A 14,025-nucleotide genomic window follows, 5' to 3' on the forward strand; every position below is an offset into this window, starting at 1 on the left:
TGCTGTGATGCGGATAAGAAGTAAAATTCTTGACTGAGCGTGGTGATCTTGTTAAATCTTGTTAATTTGCAGAAGCGAAACTGCTGGGTGCTTGGTCTTTGGATGACCAACGAACCCGATACGAAGGAGTGATGGCCTTGGCACACTTGAAAGAGCTATTGGTGAAATTGGAGTAGGAAGCAGAGGTGGAAAATCTCAGTGGTATTAGTGGGTTAACCAGTTTCTTTCAGAATATCCAGGCAGCATGGAAACTTGTGTCCGCAGTTTGCCGAAGTCCGCCACAGTGTGGGTTCCTGCAATTGATGATCCTGCCTAATTTCCGCTAGCCGTTAGCATTGCAAACGATTGCCCTTTTTTTCTCGCCTTCCAGAGGCTGTCTATATGAGAATTCTTCCAAACCTCGACTTTAACAAGGTTGGAATCCTAAAAGCCACCCCAATTATACCAAGCCGTTGCCGTATCACTAAAACTATCATATCTAAACCTCCTCTCATACACCGTCCCACTCACACCCTCCCACCATGTCCTCGTAAGTCCGGGGAACAATAGAATCTTCATTCTAAGTTTTCACTATTAGCCGTGATTGCGCCCGTTCCTTCATTACTGGTTGTATTCGTTATTTAAACCAACTATTAGAAGTATTTCTCCATCCTTCCTCGATAGTAATCAGTGTCAGTCACGGATTGGCTGAATTATGTCATGCCTCTCCGACGCCCCTCTCTCCTTGGACTTTACACACTACCCAAGCACTTGGAACCTTCGGAATAGATATTCCCGCAGTTAGAGGTGACTCGCGCAAACTGTGACTTGGCTGTACTCAGTAAAAAAAATGATTTTCCTGCAACAACCTATGAAAACACATGACACATCACATGAGTTCAAAACCTCATGATAACCATGCAACCAGAACCGCTTATATGAAAGCTTGGGAGGCAGTTTGATTTGTAGAAGCTTGCATTCTAATTCACACTTGAATGAGTTGTCAGCTTCGAATCGTGAATTGACCTTCAATCCGACCCATATGAATACGATCGTGAGTATTTTCTTCACCTCCTCTATATCTTGAGTGATAAAGGCAAACATCCAGAAAATGCCCCACCAACACTGCGCCCCTTAAAACCCGCACCATTCTTGCACTGTCAGAAGCCCTACCAGCGGCTTCCTCGCCACCCAACCGCACATCCAACCCGTCCCCACCTTCGCCATTGAAGACGACGCATCCATCTTCCCACGACCATTGCCACGATATACACATTGGGCAGCACAACAAAACATGGGTCTGCCTCCCCTCTCCATCTAGACTCAAGAATGCGCATTATATGCTTTCGACCCACGATTTCTCCTTCAAGTTCTATACTGGAGACCAGGCGGAATGGTGTAGTCAGAGTATTCATATGAAGGACTGGAAGGATAAGAGTGTGGGCGACGTGAAGATTCATTGTGATAAGGATCACCGAGCCAGAATTACTTTAGTGTTGGTATGAAGAGGCATTAGACGATGGGAGAAGGACTTTTGGAAATATTGTCTCCCATGCTATTAGTACTACATATTATACATTCCATTCAAGTTTTCGTTCCTTCATTTTATACATCTCAAAACCCCTCCCCTCCGTGTCCATTAAAACGCCCCTATTTTACCCAACATTCCCTAAGCCATCTCATAAACCTCCCCCTTCCCCATCTCGTAAATCTCCCCACCCCCAAGTTCCTGTACCTTCTGTTCCTCGGCCATCAGGTCCCCCACATGGCTCATCCTGTTCGGCGAATTATCCCTTGTGAAACCGCAAGGCAAGAGCATCGATCTCGCAGGCCTTAAACTCGAGTCCCTATGCGAAATCTTTAATCCTGCCCCGTCGCTAAGGAGGGTAGAAAGATGCGAATTCTTGCTTGTGGATGTGGGCGAGAGGTTTGATTTAGATTTTGGTTTGAATTTGGAGGCAGGTGGAAGAGGAAGTGGTGGAGGTTTGTGTACCGGGGTTGGGAGGCTTTGGGTGGGCGGTGAGGAGGTAGCGGACCTTACGGGGGATGGGGAGCGGGTGGAGAAGAGAGAGGCGACGGAGGATTTGGAGCGTAGGGATTGGGCTGAGAAGATTGAGGTTGGTGATTTGGGGGATTCGGTGTACGAGTCTTCCTTTTCTGGGATCTCGAGTGTCGTGAGCCTAAACTCGGGAAGGTTTAAGGTCGATGGTTGGTGATGAGTTGGTAGAGAGGAGAGTTCCGGTACATGTATGAGACCGCAATCTGTGCTTTGCTCTCTGATGAAGCTCATCTGCGAGTTGGTTGTTGAGCTTATTCTTGAGCTCATTTTGCTCTCAGCGATCAGAAGCAGTTCACGGACTCCGTGCTTCCTATCTTCTGAGACATCCTTGGCAAAACCGATCCTGTCCCGCATGGGCAAAGATTCATCCGCTTCATCGTCCAGAAACTCAGCACCAGCATTGATCAGTATATTCAGAGTCTGGGGTCGTCCGTAATGTGCGGCGTAATAAAGTGGTGTAAATCCATGTTCATCTCTTTGATTTAACGTTGCTCCCCTCCGGATCAACAGTCCAACAACACTGACATGTCCGGCTTTGGCAGCGACACAGAGTGGAGAGTCGTGATCAGGCCGATCTTTGAAGGCCATGGTGAGAGGTTGCCGGAGAGACAAGAACGTCTTGACGACATCAACATGGCCGTGGTGGCATGCAACGGAGAGGGGTCGATGTCCCACGGAGTCTCGGGCATCCATCGCCACGCCGTGCTGGTAAAGAACACCGATTGTCTCCACGGAACCCCGGGCAGCGGCAACATGGATAGGTCGCCGACTGTCTCCCCGTATTTCTGCTTCTGCTTTTGCGCCAGCGCCGAGAAGGAGTCGCACGATGTCTGCATTATCAGAATCGCAAGCGTAATGTAACGGCGTTCGTCCAGCACGGCATCGGACTTCCAAAGTCGCGTTCTTCTTGAGCAGAAATTCAACAGCATTAAAGTGAGAGGCAATGACGGCCTGATGAATTGGAGTTAAGCCACCTGCATCGACAGCATGAATGGAGACTTTGCTTCCCAAGAGGAATCCAGCGACCTCGACGTGGCCATTTGCCGCTGCATAATGCAATGCATTTCTTTCTTCATCATCGGTGCCTTGGAGAGATGCCTCCTTCGAAAGCAGGACAACAATCTCTAGATGCCCAGACGCAGCAGCGAACGTGAGAGGAAGCCTTGAATCTTTTCCAATTGACTCGATGTCGGCCCCCTTCCGTACGAGGAGATCCACAACCGGTAGATGGCCATAATCACAAGCATAATGAAGCGCGGTATTGAAATGAACATCTCGCGATTCGATGTGTGAATCGTGTCGAAGCAGTAACTCGACAGTCTCCACGTGGCCTCCTTTGGCTGCGGCATGTAATGGGGTCAACTGATCTTTGGCACGAGTCTTGACCCTGGCTCCCTTGTTTAAGAGCAACTCGACGACTTTGATGTGCCCACCTTCTGCCGCTACCCATAATGGTGTTCGTTTGCGATTGTCTCGCGACTCGATTCCAACAAACTCGTCCAGAAGCAGCGCGGCGGCTCCGAGATGACCCCGGGAAGCTGCCAGATGTAGAGGAGTGGACAGATCCATGTCCCGGGCGTTCAGTTTGGCTGCACGGTTGATCAAAAGTCCCACCATCCCGGTATTCCCACAATGACATGCAACTGCAAGAGCTGTGCGCTTCGTGGGAAGGTGACATGTTTCAATGTTCTCGCCCTTGTCCAACATAGCTTCTACCTTGGATCGTGACCCAGCTTGAGCGGCTTTGATAATTGGCGGTGCTTCACCACTATCCACGGAAGCCAAAACAATACGTTGACGTGCTTTGAACTGCTCGCTGCGTTTGCGTACATGAGACGGGGCAACTCGAGAGACGTCGGAGACAGGTTCCGCTTTCAATGTGGAAGTCCTGGTATTTAAACGCGACAACCGAACGGACCAGAATTTCTTGGACGAGCCAGAAAATGTCTCCATTGAAGACGTCGAATCTGGAATTTTCGATGCTGATAACCAGCGACGCCCGAATGGCTTAGAATCCGTGGTGGACTCGGAGCCATCGCCGGGAGAGTGAAATATACTTACACTATACCCGGTTAATAATTGCTGATCCGAGTTTCTCTCGCCTAGGCGAACTTTGACTTCTGAGTCTGGCGTCCCCTGGCGAGACAACATCGAAGACCACGTCCGAGAACGGCGGGAACCGCGAGGTGAATCGGTCTCATATCCTTCATCAGTTGATGCGGGGTCCTGCCGTTGCGGCCTTGTTTTCGTGGGATTGGATTTCTCAAAACGCGTCCACCTCCTCCGGGTCCCAGTGGCATGAGCTGTGTCAGCTGCGAACCGGACAGTTAGAGTCGCAGGCGAGCGGTTGGGACTTTGAGGTTTGCGAAGTGATCTTGTGTCTTCTTCAACTGTTTGAAGCAGCTTCTTATTTTCCCTCAACCCAAGGAGATGTGACTGTGAAGCTGCATCTGAACTTTGAAATTGTGAGCGAACAGTATGGGGAAAAGTGGGGAAGAAAATCTACCATTGACCTGCGGTCAGAAAGAGCTGCAATAATGCCTGTACTTGTCCAAATAGCATGCTCCGATGTTTCATCGTGGCAACATTCCAAGAAATCTCTCTATCATCTTTCAAATCGAGTGGCCTTTGCAGCACATCCAGATCTTTCACTTCCGCCGAGAGAACCTGCATCAGAGCTTGACATCCATCAAGCGTAACTTTGAGTCCATTCATGAATTCCGTCCCCTTGGGAGAGCCATCTGAATTGAACTCTGCCCAGTCACAAATCTGAGAGACAGCAGCTTTGATGGTTGAAAGCTGACTGATGAGCTGCCGAATCGTACTGTCGGCATTTTGAAAATTGCCCTTCAGCGAGTGCAGGCCTTGTATCGTTGACCCTATGAGCCCCGCAATCTCCAGGGCTGTCGCAGCCAGCCCCGCGATGGCGACTGCTTCCATAGGTTACCTAGAAGGTTGAGATTCCATGGTCTGATATGATCGGCGGATGGATGTCGAAGAAGAATTCGAACGAAGAGGAGACGATGGAAGGTGAGGTCGGAGGAAGTCGAGAGTGAAGCCCTGTGCCGCCTCGTGTATCATCTTCAGCCTTCATCTTCTTTTGGCCAATTTGTCAGCGATCTGCGCTAAAGAAAACAAAAGGGGCAGAGACAACGCCAAAGCTTTCCCCATTCCCAGCGATAAGCAACCAATTAGGAATGGTTGATCTGGACGTCCCTTCCTTCAAGCCACCTCATTTCACTACCGTCCCAACGCCGTCCGTACCCGTATTTCGATCCCGTCATGAGCTTCTTCTTCATCATCTTCACTCCTCTGTTTTCTTTCCCAGAGTCTGGGAAGATGATCCTTCAACACGGCGATCGAAGATGTGATCAAAGCCGAAGAGAATGGTGGTTCTGTTAGTACTGAAGGAGGGAATGTTTTGAGAGGCATTTGCATGACTCGCGAGGGACAGAGAAAGCGGCACAGCCTCAATGTCCCAAGTCGGGCTGGGCCATTGTGGTCAAAGATTCCTTCGACACACGGTACATTGAGAATCCGCCTTCGAACTTCTTGAATCTTGGATCACAAACGTACATTCTAACAGCTCCAAGTTCGGTCGATGTCGAACCTTGATCCGGGACACAGGACAGCATGCGGCTGTTTCTATCCGCCGCAGGGATGAGAAATCCCCGAAAGGCTAGCGTTGAGCCCCTGGAGCGAACCACTCACTGGGAACAACCCTGCAGCCACTGGTATTTTGATCCTCACAGCCGTATCTCAAGAAGACGAAAGGACTGCCCATTTCATCATCCTAACACAATCAAAACCTGTCACCTTCCACGCTGACCCTCGCTCAAGTCTCAAACAATGAAGGTAGTCATTGAGCCGCACAACCCCGCTTGGGAAGCTGAATTCGCTCGAGTCCGAGATGATCTTCACAAGATTCTCAAGGACGTCCCAGTCTTGTCCATCGAGCATGTGGGCAGTACATCAATCCCCGGCCTGTCCGCAAAACCAGTACTTGATATCGACATTGTCGTGACTCCCAACACTCTCGCTGCTACCAGAGATGCGCCGATTGCTGCGGGGTACGTCGACTTCGGAGAGATGGGTGTCCCAGGTCGCGTTGCCTTTCGACAACCAGGACATGAACACTCGCAAGCAGCGACTGGCTTGATTGACAAATCTAAAGCGATGAGAAGAAATACTTATGTCGTTCTCGAGGGGAGCGCCGCACTGAAAAATCATCGGGATTTGAAGCGGGTGCTGACGCAAGACGTCGAGTTGAGGAAGGAGTATGGGGATGTGAAGCAGCAGTTGGCGACCAGAGAGGTGCAGGATGTTGATGAGTATTGCAGAGGGAAGAATGACATCTTGTTGAAGATCTTGAAGGGTGCTGGTTGGAACGAGGAGGAGTTGGAGGAGGTGAGGAAGGCCAACAAGTGAAGACAAGATTGGAAGCACCTCCCTTACCAGGCAGAAAACTTTTCATCGCACCACGAAGCCATCACCTCTCATCAAGGAATTTCCCCACTGCGTTTGTCGCCTCCACCGAAGTCCCCCCTACTCTTCGTTCAGGCTTTGGAACACGTTTGTGCTCCATCTACAATCTTCCTGGGTTGTTTCAAGGTCTGAGCAAGACTGCTGGAAGCTTGCGAGGGCGGCCTGTCTGCTGCAGGGATAGGGCGAACTTGCTCAGTATACCTGGAACATTCTAGAGCAACATGAACAGACATTGGTCTGGACAATCTGCTAGGCCTAAGAAACCATGGATTCGTGGCGATGCTGGAGCATTCTCGATCCAGCTTTTGAAATGGGGACAATACCAGGGCTCTTGAATGTGGCGGAACTATATGGATACGAATTATTTTTCCTTGCCCACTGATCTTGCCTTCTTGCTCGAACACCAGTAAAACGAGTCTAGTCTTTCGTTCAATGGTTCAAGGGGCCGAGATCAAACGATTGTTCAATATATACGAGCGGCCAGCGAGGAGTGCGGAATCTGTTTGTATCTGGCAAACATCGAACGGAAGTTGAGTGGAGATTACCAGCTTTTTGATGGAGACGACCTTGAATCCATGGTGCACAGCGATCTGGAGACAATTCACGAAATAGTGGGACGCAAATCCGAGAGAATGCCATTGACAAGAGTTGTTGACTTGGATGGTCATCAGGTTGCCGAGAAGTTGAATTACGATGAAAGCTTTTTCATTCGAAGCGTACCTTTCAGAATGTCAAAGCCCGGCAAGGAGGAGTATGCTGGGTATAATAAACACAGGAATGGGTTTACTGCACATGTCTATCCACCCCCAAATGGTAAGTACTTTCTTCTTCCCGTCTTTCTTCACGGCTGAGCCAAGCTCCCAGGCCCTTGTTTTCACTCCCAAGAACTACCGACATGCATTTTTGTTGGGTCCAGCCTCAGATGACCGGGATCACGAGAAGCAGATAATGACGATGATTGATTGTCTGATTGACGGTATGTCTAGCAACCCAGGCGATACAACATACCGCGAAGATCTCGAACAAATTTGCAAGTGGATCATTAGAACTATGAGGCAGTGGAAAGCTTGGCATTCTCTACCAGAATCCGAAGAGAGGTGACCCCCCCCATTTCTTTCCACGCCTGCATCTCCCATGTTGTCGGAGATTTCAGTCTCGACTTTCTCGCCTATACCTATTATCCCCAGACGCTGAAGCGCTTGGAGAGCTACCAACGTTACGTGAAAGCAGCTGGCGGTGATATTGCTTTCTTGCTGTGCAATTGTACCACACTTGGGTTTCACAATGAATTAGATGACTTTATCGTTCAGGTATCGAGCGAGGCTGCATGCAGATGCGAGACATATCACAATCCCGCACATCTTTTCGACGATGTCTACATGCCACTTCTGAAAATTATTCTTGCAATATTGCAGGAAAAGGCATCAAGGTAGAAGGTTCGCCATTCCAGCAATTGTTCCGGCGAATCCCGAGTCTTTACATTGTTGAGTACGTCGGAAAGGAGCCAGCTGCTCAACCGAATTGGGCTAGGACACCTGTGGATTGCGACTGTCCGCATTGCCACTCTCTCAACGAATTTCTGCACAACCCAACGGAGATATCTCGACGATTTGAGGGTATTTCCGAAGTACTTGAGCACATTTCGAACGCTGCCACATTTTGGACGCGTTGTGATTGCGAAGGCGACGAAAAAGAGTTCTCTTTAACAGTCATGACGACCACGAAAGATTACGAAAGGGACCACAAGGGATGGGCGAAAGGTTACGGTTCAGCTCGGAAGCACTTGGCAGAGCTTCAATCGGAGACTCTCAGAAACCTTCTCGACGATATGTATGGCAGCATCATGAGTTTATGTGCGACCGAGCTGCGACCTTACCTCGACAATCCGCATGACTGGAAGCCCCCGGCTGCCTTGTTGGTGGAGGAAGATGGTGCGGCTAGCAATTTCTCGCTCGATTCTGCCAACAGCGCGCTGGAAAACCAGTCCTCATCTTCATATGTCCTATATGCAAATACTGGCACGATTTGCGCTCAATACAACTTCTCAGACACGTCAAACACACAACCCAATGTTGTATCGAGCGATTCAGAGCCCGTGGATAGCTCAAAGGAAAAACTGATTTCGCTCGCGGAGAAGAAGGCGTTCTCGGAGTCATCGGATCTCATCGATCTCGATTTCTAGTGACTGCCTCGCGATTTCCCCGGTTTCCAGTTTTTAGAAACTCCTTTTCGGGTTAAACAGTCGGAAGGAAGGCATTTGATGTCGTTTGATTGCTGTAACTTACTGTGATAAGTGCTTGGCGTTCGGCAATTGCTGCAAAGCTACCTTGCAAGCGGAATGCATGGACGGAAGAGTTTGGTTTGCCCGTACCATACCCAATTGCTTGTTGTGAGGAATCCAAAAGTTGCTCTCTGTTATTATTGGGCCCAAGTCCCGTTCGTTATGCGTGCAGGGTTTCAAGTGTTGCCGAGTGATCATGATCATGGTGGGCCAGGCCGAGAACTGAGAATGAGGGGTAATCACGTGCCGACTCCCTATTTCAGGGGTAAAATAAGCTTAACTGAAACGGGAGGAAATTCTTCTGGATGATTTATCTCCTCCACAATCAGAAACCTGGCGTTTTGGGGCAAGAAGTTCACTTTCCCCTTATCCCAGCTAATGCAGGAACCAGACATGACAGGCATGCCAAATCAAGTCTCGATGTAGGGTAAAGCCTTAAATTTCAAATCTCACGATGGCTTCATTTATTCATTATCTCCATTGTCCAATCGCAAGCCCCACAGCCGTTGCCCCAGAACTGTGCCCGAGCTGCATGCCGAGTGGTTTTGCGTTTGCCGTGCCGCTCGTGTGGGAGACCTCTTTGGCGGGCGGGGTAAAATGGGAAAATTGAAGGCGCCTTTAAAACAAACAATACCCCCGTTTCACGATACCTTCAGCCGTTCGCCTCCCGTGTTCAGCAATACTCATTTTATATATCGCAGAATACCCTCACTTGAGTTATTCGTCACTCGTTGCTCTTTCAACAGTTAGATTTTGTAAATACCTAGTCTTGTCAATCAAAATGCGCGCGTCATTTTTGGTTCAGGTTCTTGCCTTCGCGACCGCCGCTCTCGCCCAAACTCCCGGCTTCGATCCCTTCTTCAGCCCGCTCGATCAATCGAAGTACAAAGTCGGAGATGTACTACCAATTGCATGGAATGCTACAAAGACAGGAGGAAGGATATCACTCACTTTAGTCGGAGGGACGAGCGCAAAGGGTCTCGCGCCTGTAACTGTCATTGCTGGTAGTTCCCTCCCCTTCTCCTCCCGCCATCAGTCAACAAACTAATACACCCCTCAGCACACATCGACAACACCCCCGGCGCACCCACCACCTACGCATGGCCCATTCCGCCAAACATCGGCTCCTTCGCCTCCTACGGCGTAAACCTGACTCTGGATGGGGCTTCAGATTTTCAGTACTCGAGTCAATTCTACATCAGCGGAGGCGTCGGCGCCGGCTTTTCCTCTACCACAACAATTACAGATACCACAGTCACACAAACAACGCAGACGACGAGCACGATTACGGTAGCGAATAGTACAAGCAGTTTGGCGACGACGACAATGAGCAGTAATATGACGATGACGACGGCGAGCCCTACGCCGAGTAAGACAAAGACGGGGGCGGGGACTGGGACGGTAAGTGAGAGTTCGACGCCGAGTCCTACGAAGAATGCGGGAGAGGCGTTGAGGTTGGGTGGGATGGCGCTGGTGAGGTTGGGTGGTTCGGTTATGGCGTTTTTGTTGTGAGGGTTTGGATGAGTTGGGGTACTGGGAAGGTAGGACGGTGTCGTGTGCAAAGAGCCTGTGGGACTTTGCTTGGGGTCTTGGGGAATAGGGAGCTTTGGTGTTGAAGAACAGTTCAGGCAAGGCAGTTAGATGTGAGATTGTAAATCCTAATGCACCTTTTTCTCTATCCATGGTGATTCTCATTTTAAAACGTGAAGTATCACTTAAAGGTCAGACAGGATATACGTTAGTAATTTTCTCCATGTCCCTTGCAATGTACCCCACAAAGAGACACCCCTTAAATGCAAATTTACGCTAATTTTATTATTTGGGAAGCTTTCCCACGGAAGCGCTACTGCACGCGGTTTGGCAGCGTTTGCTCTAGTGGCCAATTCGTGGATGCGAGGCTAAATAATACAGCGCCATAGAGCGCTGTTCCGGGTTTGGGGAAATTGGTGAGTAGTATGATTTTTCAAATATGTGAACGGGCACCTTTGCATAATTCAAGAAAGCCCACGATATCTAGCCAGGTTGACAGGGACATCACACTACAATGAGTTCCGTGCTTTTAACACCGAGTTCCCGCTCTACCTAATAACGCCCAGCACAAGCCTCCCTAAGAATACAACAATTATCCTCACAACGGCGTACACAAATTAGCGTGCTTCAAAAAAGCAAAATGTGAATCAAGTCTCTTGGAGTAATTAGTGTTGACCAATTCTGGCGGACATGTTAATACGCGGATGACGGCACAAAGTGACGGGAATTAGGGCATACGAGCAGGTTCAGGGCTCTGAAGGCACTAATACATGCGATTTAACGGTTTATACCCGCTACAAAACTCTATAACTACAGGCCTTACGCCCTAATTTAATGCCGTGAGACATTTACAAGGGGTACCATACCTTTCAAGATCTGTCCCCTGTACTTATAGGGGAAACCCCGTTAAAGAGCCCTATAAAAGCCACACTAATAGCGCCCGAGCGCTATAATTACCTTGACAGTAACGCTACAACCTTGAATGTCTTCCGCAACCTTGCCTATACAGCGCGCCTTTAGGGCAGAGGCCTGGAGATATAACTGGTTTTAGTAGTTAATTATGGTGGAAATTGGGTTTATAGTGCCCTGAGAGTCTTAAACATGCGCCTATGCCCTGTATTCCCGTCACTTTAAGCCGTTGTCTCCGCTAATTTCCACAGGATAAAATCTCTTTGAACAGAAGGCTTGAGCGGATCCCGGATATTGAGAAGAAGGCCGAGGGAATAGAGATCGAAAAGCAGGAGAATAAAATCCTCCCAAAAGAAGGATATTTGCCGGAAGGAGACAGGACACTCGCTGTCCAAAGGCGAAGTAGTCTTAACGAAGCATTATACGGGACACTCTGCGGTGTGCATATAACCATACGTCCATATTAGAGATCTTATTCTTATGATATCACGTAGTTTACCCCTGAAGTGGGTGCAGTAAAGCTCGGAGGAGGAGAAGCATGGACTAAAGTTCAACATTGCATTAAACAAAAGACTAGACCGCAACAAGAAGTGGACGATAACCTCTGCATTCACATAAAAGGTATAGGGAAAACTGTCTTTGAAAGACAGGGAAAACCCATACCAAGGCCCAACGATCCATTTCTCCATCAACCTCCAGAACGACCCCACACATTACCACAGCGATTCCTCGGCAGTTCGCTCGTTGCAGAAAGGTGTTGTTGCAAGCCTTCTAGCTTTTGACGATTGCATGGGAGATTAAAGGTGGAGTCCCGGAATCTAACCATAGTCAATATCACTCCCTCCCAGCTCAAGAAGGAAATAAAATCAAGACAAGTAAGTTAACATACCAGACCAGCGCCAATGCCGCCAAGGGTGCAGATGGGAGTCAAGAGTCTACCAGCAGCAGCCATTGTACCTCCTCGTTGGTACTTGGCCGCCTTGTCTTGAAGGCAGCTGTAGAAACTGCAAGCGGGTGCAGAGCCAGAGGCTCCATCGTTCATCGATTTCACCCAGTCGTGGGCGCAACCGAACCAGTCAGCGACCTCATAGTCTGGGATGTTTGGGAATTGGCCTGGTTGAACCCCTCCGATACACTGTTGAGGTGGTGGTCCGTAACCTCCATATTGCTGGGGCTGGTAGCCCGAGTACTGCTGGGGTTGCTGGGGCTGCTGGTAGCCTTGAGGAGGATATTGGGCTACGGCAATTGAAGCCAACATGGCAAGTGGGATGGAAACAAGAGAGAACTTCATGGTGCTGTCCTGGGAGTAGCAATTAGCCAGTGTTCATTGCCCGAACCTCTAGACTTACTTTGGGGTGGATTTGAGAGTATTATGTTTGAGGTTTTCGTGGGAAGTGTTGGTCCGAAATTGTTGATGGTTGGCAATTGTCTTGACCACGGGGATGGAGAAGGCTTTTTATATTCTTTTCTTTTGGCCTTGTTTTGCCATATTCTGCTTTGCAGTCCAAAGCCGCCTCTCAAACGTTTGACTTAAAGATGGTAACCTCTGTGTATATTGCGTGATACCTCAACGTACCTTCCCGATCCGCCGTGGTACTTATTCAATACCATGCATTTACCCTGATCTAATGTGATTTGCCCTAACTTGAACTCATCTGACAAGATGTTGTGAAGCCAAAAAGTTAAACTTGAAGAACAAGTAACATGTGATGTCAGTCTGAGGACTATTGAAATTTGTGTTATGTTGTATGTACTTTCTCCTGTATCACGTTATACTTTCTTCAGAGGTGAAAACTACCATGGTACTACCAATAGATGCTTCGATGCGCCAATTGAGTCTTTTTTGTCCTACACTTCTGCTTGAACCAGCTCGGCCGCGGCCTGGGGCGAACATTAGATTTCTGTGCAGATGCTACAGCAGCTCGAGGGTAGAAATACTTGAGGCCCAAGAACCAGCCACTAATTAGAGTACGGGAGAGGGTGTATGTAGTATGAGAGCCGATTCACTCCGTTATTGATGTTAAGTGGTTGCGATACAAAAGTTAACTTGGTGTTAGTAAAGAGGTTCGGCCAGCAATTGGCCCCGAATTCCCCCCTTGTCTTCCAATCGTCGACGTCACTTCACATTACACAGCTACTCCACACTTTGCGCATTTCACACGGCGCAATTTGAAATAGTAGTTAGATGATGCAACATTGAGTACTGGTATCACTTCTCCAGGTACCCGCCTCCACCATGCGAGTTTCCGGAACAGTGGTACTGATACCCCCCGTTCGTCAATACGAGCGATTGATCAATCGCCCTCCCGATTGATCAATCATAGCGCCCGATTAATCAATGGGGGGGATTACGATTCGGGCTCCACAGTGGGTCCCGATTAATCAATCGGGACCCCGATTGCCCAATCGGGTAATATTGAGGTTTCGGGAATGGCAAAAGCAGTATATATTAGTATACTTCACCCAAATCAAGCTTTATTATACATGCCTCCCACTTCGTCTAGGTGCTTTTATAGCTACCCTAGCCCTTTTTGGTACCCTCACACCCACTTGTTCACCTGATTCCCCTTCTCTAGCTCCATCCTCACGTGCTTGCTCAATAGCTACTCTCTTCTTTGCTCTCTCAGATACCCTTCCAGCCTTCTGAACTGACGAAATTGAACCCCAGTTATTCTCCTTTGCCACTGCTTTAGGGAGGGTAATTTTGTCTTTCTTGTAGGCCGCACCAGTAATAGGCAAATCAGGATAAGTTAATTATAAAGCAACTTTATTAAGAGTATTA

The 14,025-nt window shown here is 48.8% G+C and overlaps 5 protein-coding genes across 5 annotated transcripts; 3 read left to right on the forward strand and 2 right to left on the reverse strand.

Moving 5' to 3' along the window:
• Positions 1-1,648: 1,648 nt before the first annotated feature.
• Positions 1,649-4,978, reverse strand: K444DRAFT_636432 (ankyrin; the record flags this gene model as incomplete). The annotated part of the gene is made up of 2 exons (XM_024883991.1): positions 1,649-4,493; positions 4,545-4,978. 2 exons carry the CDS (start codon positions 4,976-4,978, stop codon positions 1,649-1,651), a joined length of 3,279 nt encoding a protein of 1,092 aa, XP_024727959.1.
• Positions 4,979-5,887: 909 nt separating this feature from the next.
• On the forward strand, positions 5,888-6,466 carry K444DRAFT_546036 (putative UPF0157 protein YqkA; the record flags this gene model as incomplete). The annotated part of the gene is made up of 1 exon (XM_024876190.1): positions 5,888-6,466. One exon carries the CDS (start codon positions 5,888-5,890, stop codon positions 6,464-6,466), a length of 579 nt encoding a protein of 192 aa, XP_024727960.1.
• A 243-nt stretch (positions 6,467-6,709) lies between these two features.
• K444DRAFT_706893 (uncharacterized protein) lies at positions 6,710-8,705 on the forward strand (the record flags this gene model as incomplete). Its single annotated transcript, XM_024888146.1, has 3 exons — positions 6,710-7,336; positions 7,440-7,499; positions 7,834-8,705. Exons 1-3 carry the CDS (start codon positions 7,099-7,101, stop codon positions 8,703-8,705), a joined length of 1,170 nt encoding a protein of 389 aa, XP_024727961.1. The 5' UTR covers positions 6,710-7,098.
• A 604-nt stretch (positions 8,706-9,309) lies between these two features.
• K444DRAFT_224112 (uncharacterized protein) lies at positions 9,310-10,472 on the forward strand. The gene is made up of 2 exons (XM_024871176.1): positions 9,310-9,808; positions 9,865-10,472. The coding sequence occupies exons 1-2, from the start codon at positions 9,586-9,588 to the stop codon at positions 10,314-10,316; spliced, it is 675 nt and encodes a 224-aa protein (XP_024727962.1). The 5' UTR covers positions 9,310-9,585; the 3' UTR covers positions 10,317-10,472.
• A 1,568-nt stretch (positions 10,473-12,040) lies between these two features.
• Positions 12,041-12,534, reverse strand: K444DRAFT_636436 (uncharacterized protein; the record flags this gene model as incomplete). The annotated part of the gene is made up of 2 exons (XM_024883992.1): positions 12,041-12,061; positions 12,133-12,534. 2 exons carry the CDS (start codon positions 12,532-12,534, stop codon positions 12,041-12,043), a joined length of 423 nt encoding a protein of 140 aa, XP_024727963.1.
• Positions 12,535-14,025: the final 1,491 nt, after the last annotated feature.

Source organism: Hyaloscypha bicolor (assembly GCF_002865645.1).
Source record: "Hyaloscypha bicolor E unplaced genomic scaffold K444scaffold_182, whole genome shotgun sequence".
NCBI lineage: Eukaryota > Fungi > Ascomycota > Leotiomycetes > Helotiales > Hyaloscyphaceae > Hyaloscypha > Hyaloscypha bicolor.

Coding starts and splice junctions, on each gene's coding strand:
- K444DRAFT_224112 (XM_024871176.1), top strand. CDS start 9,586: ATGCGCGCGTCATTTTTGGTTCAGGTTCTTGCCTTCGCGACCGCCGCT. Junction 9,809..9,864: donor GCCTGTAACTGTCATTGCTG/GTAGTTCCCTCC, acceptor TACACCCCTCAG/CACACATCGACAACACCCCC.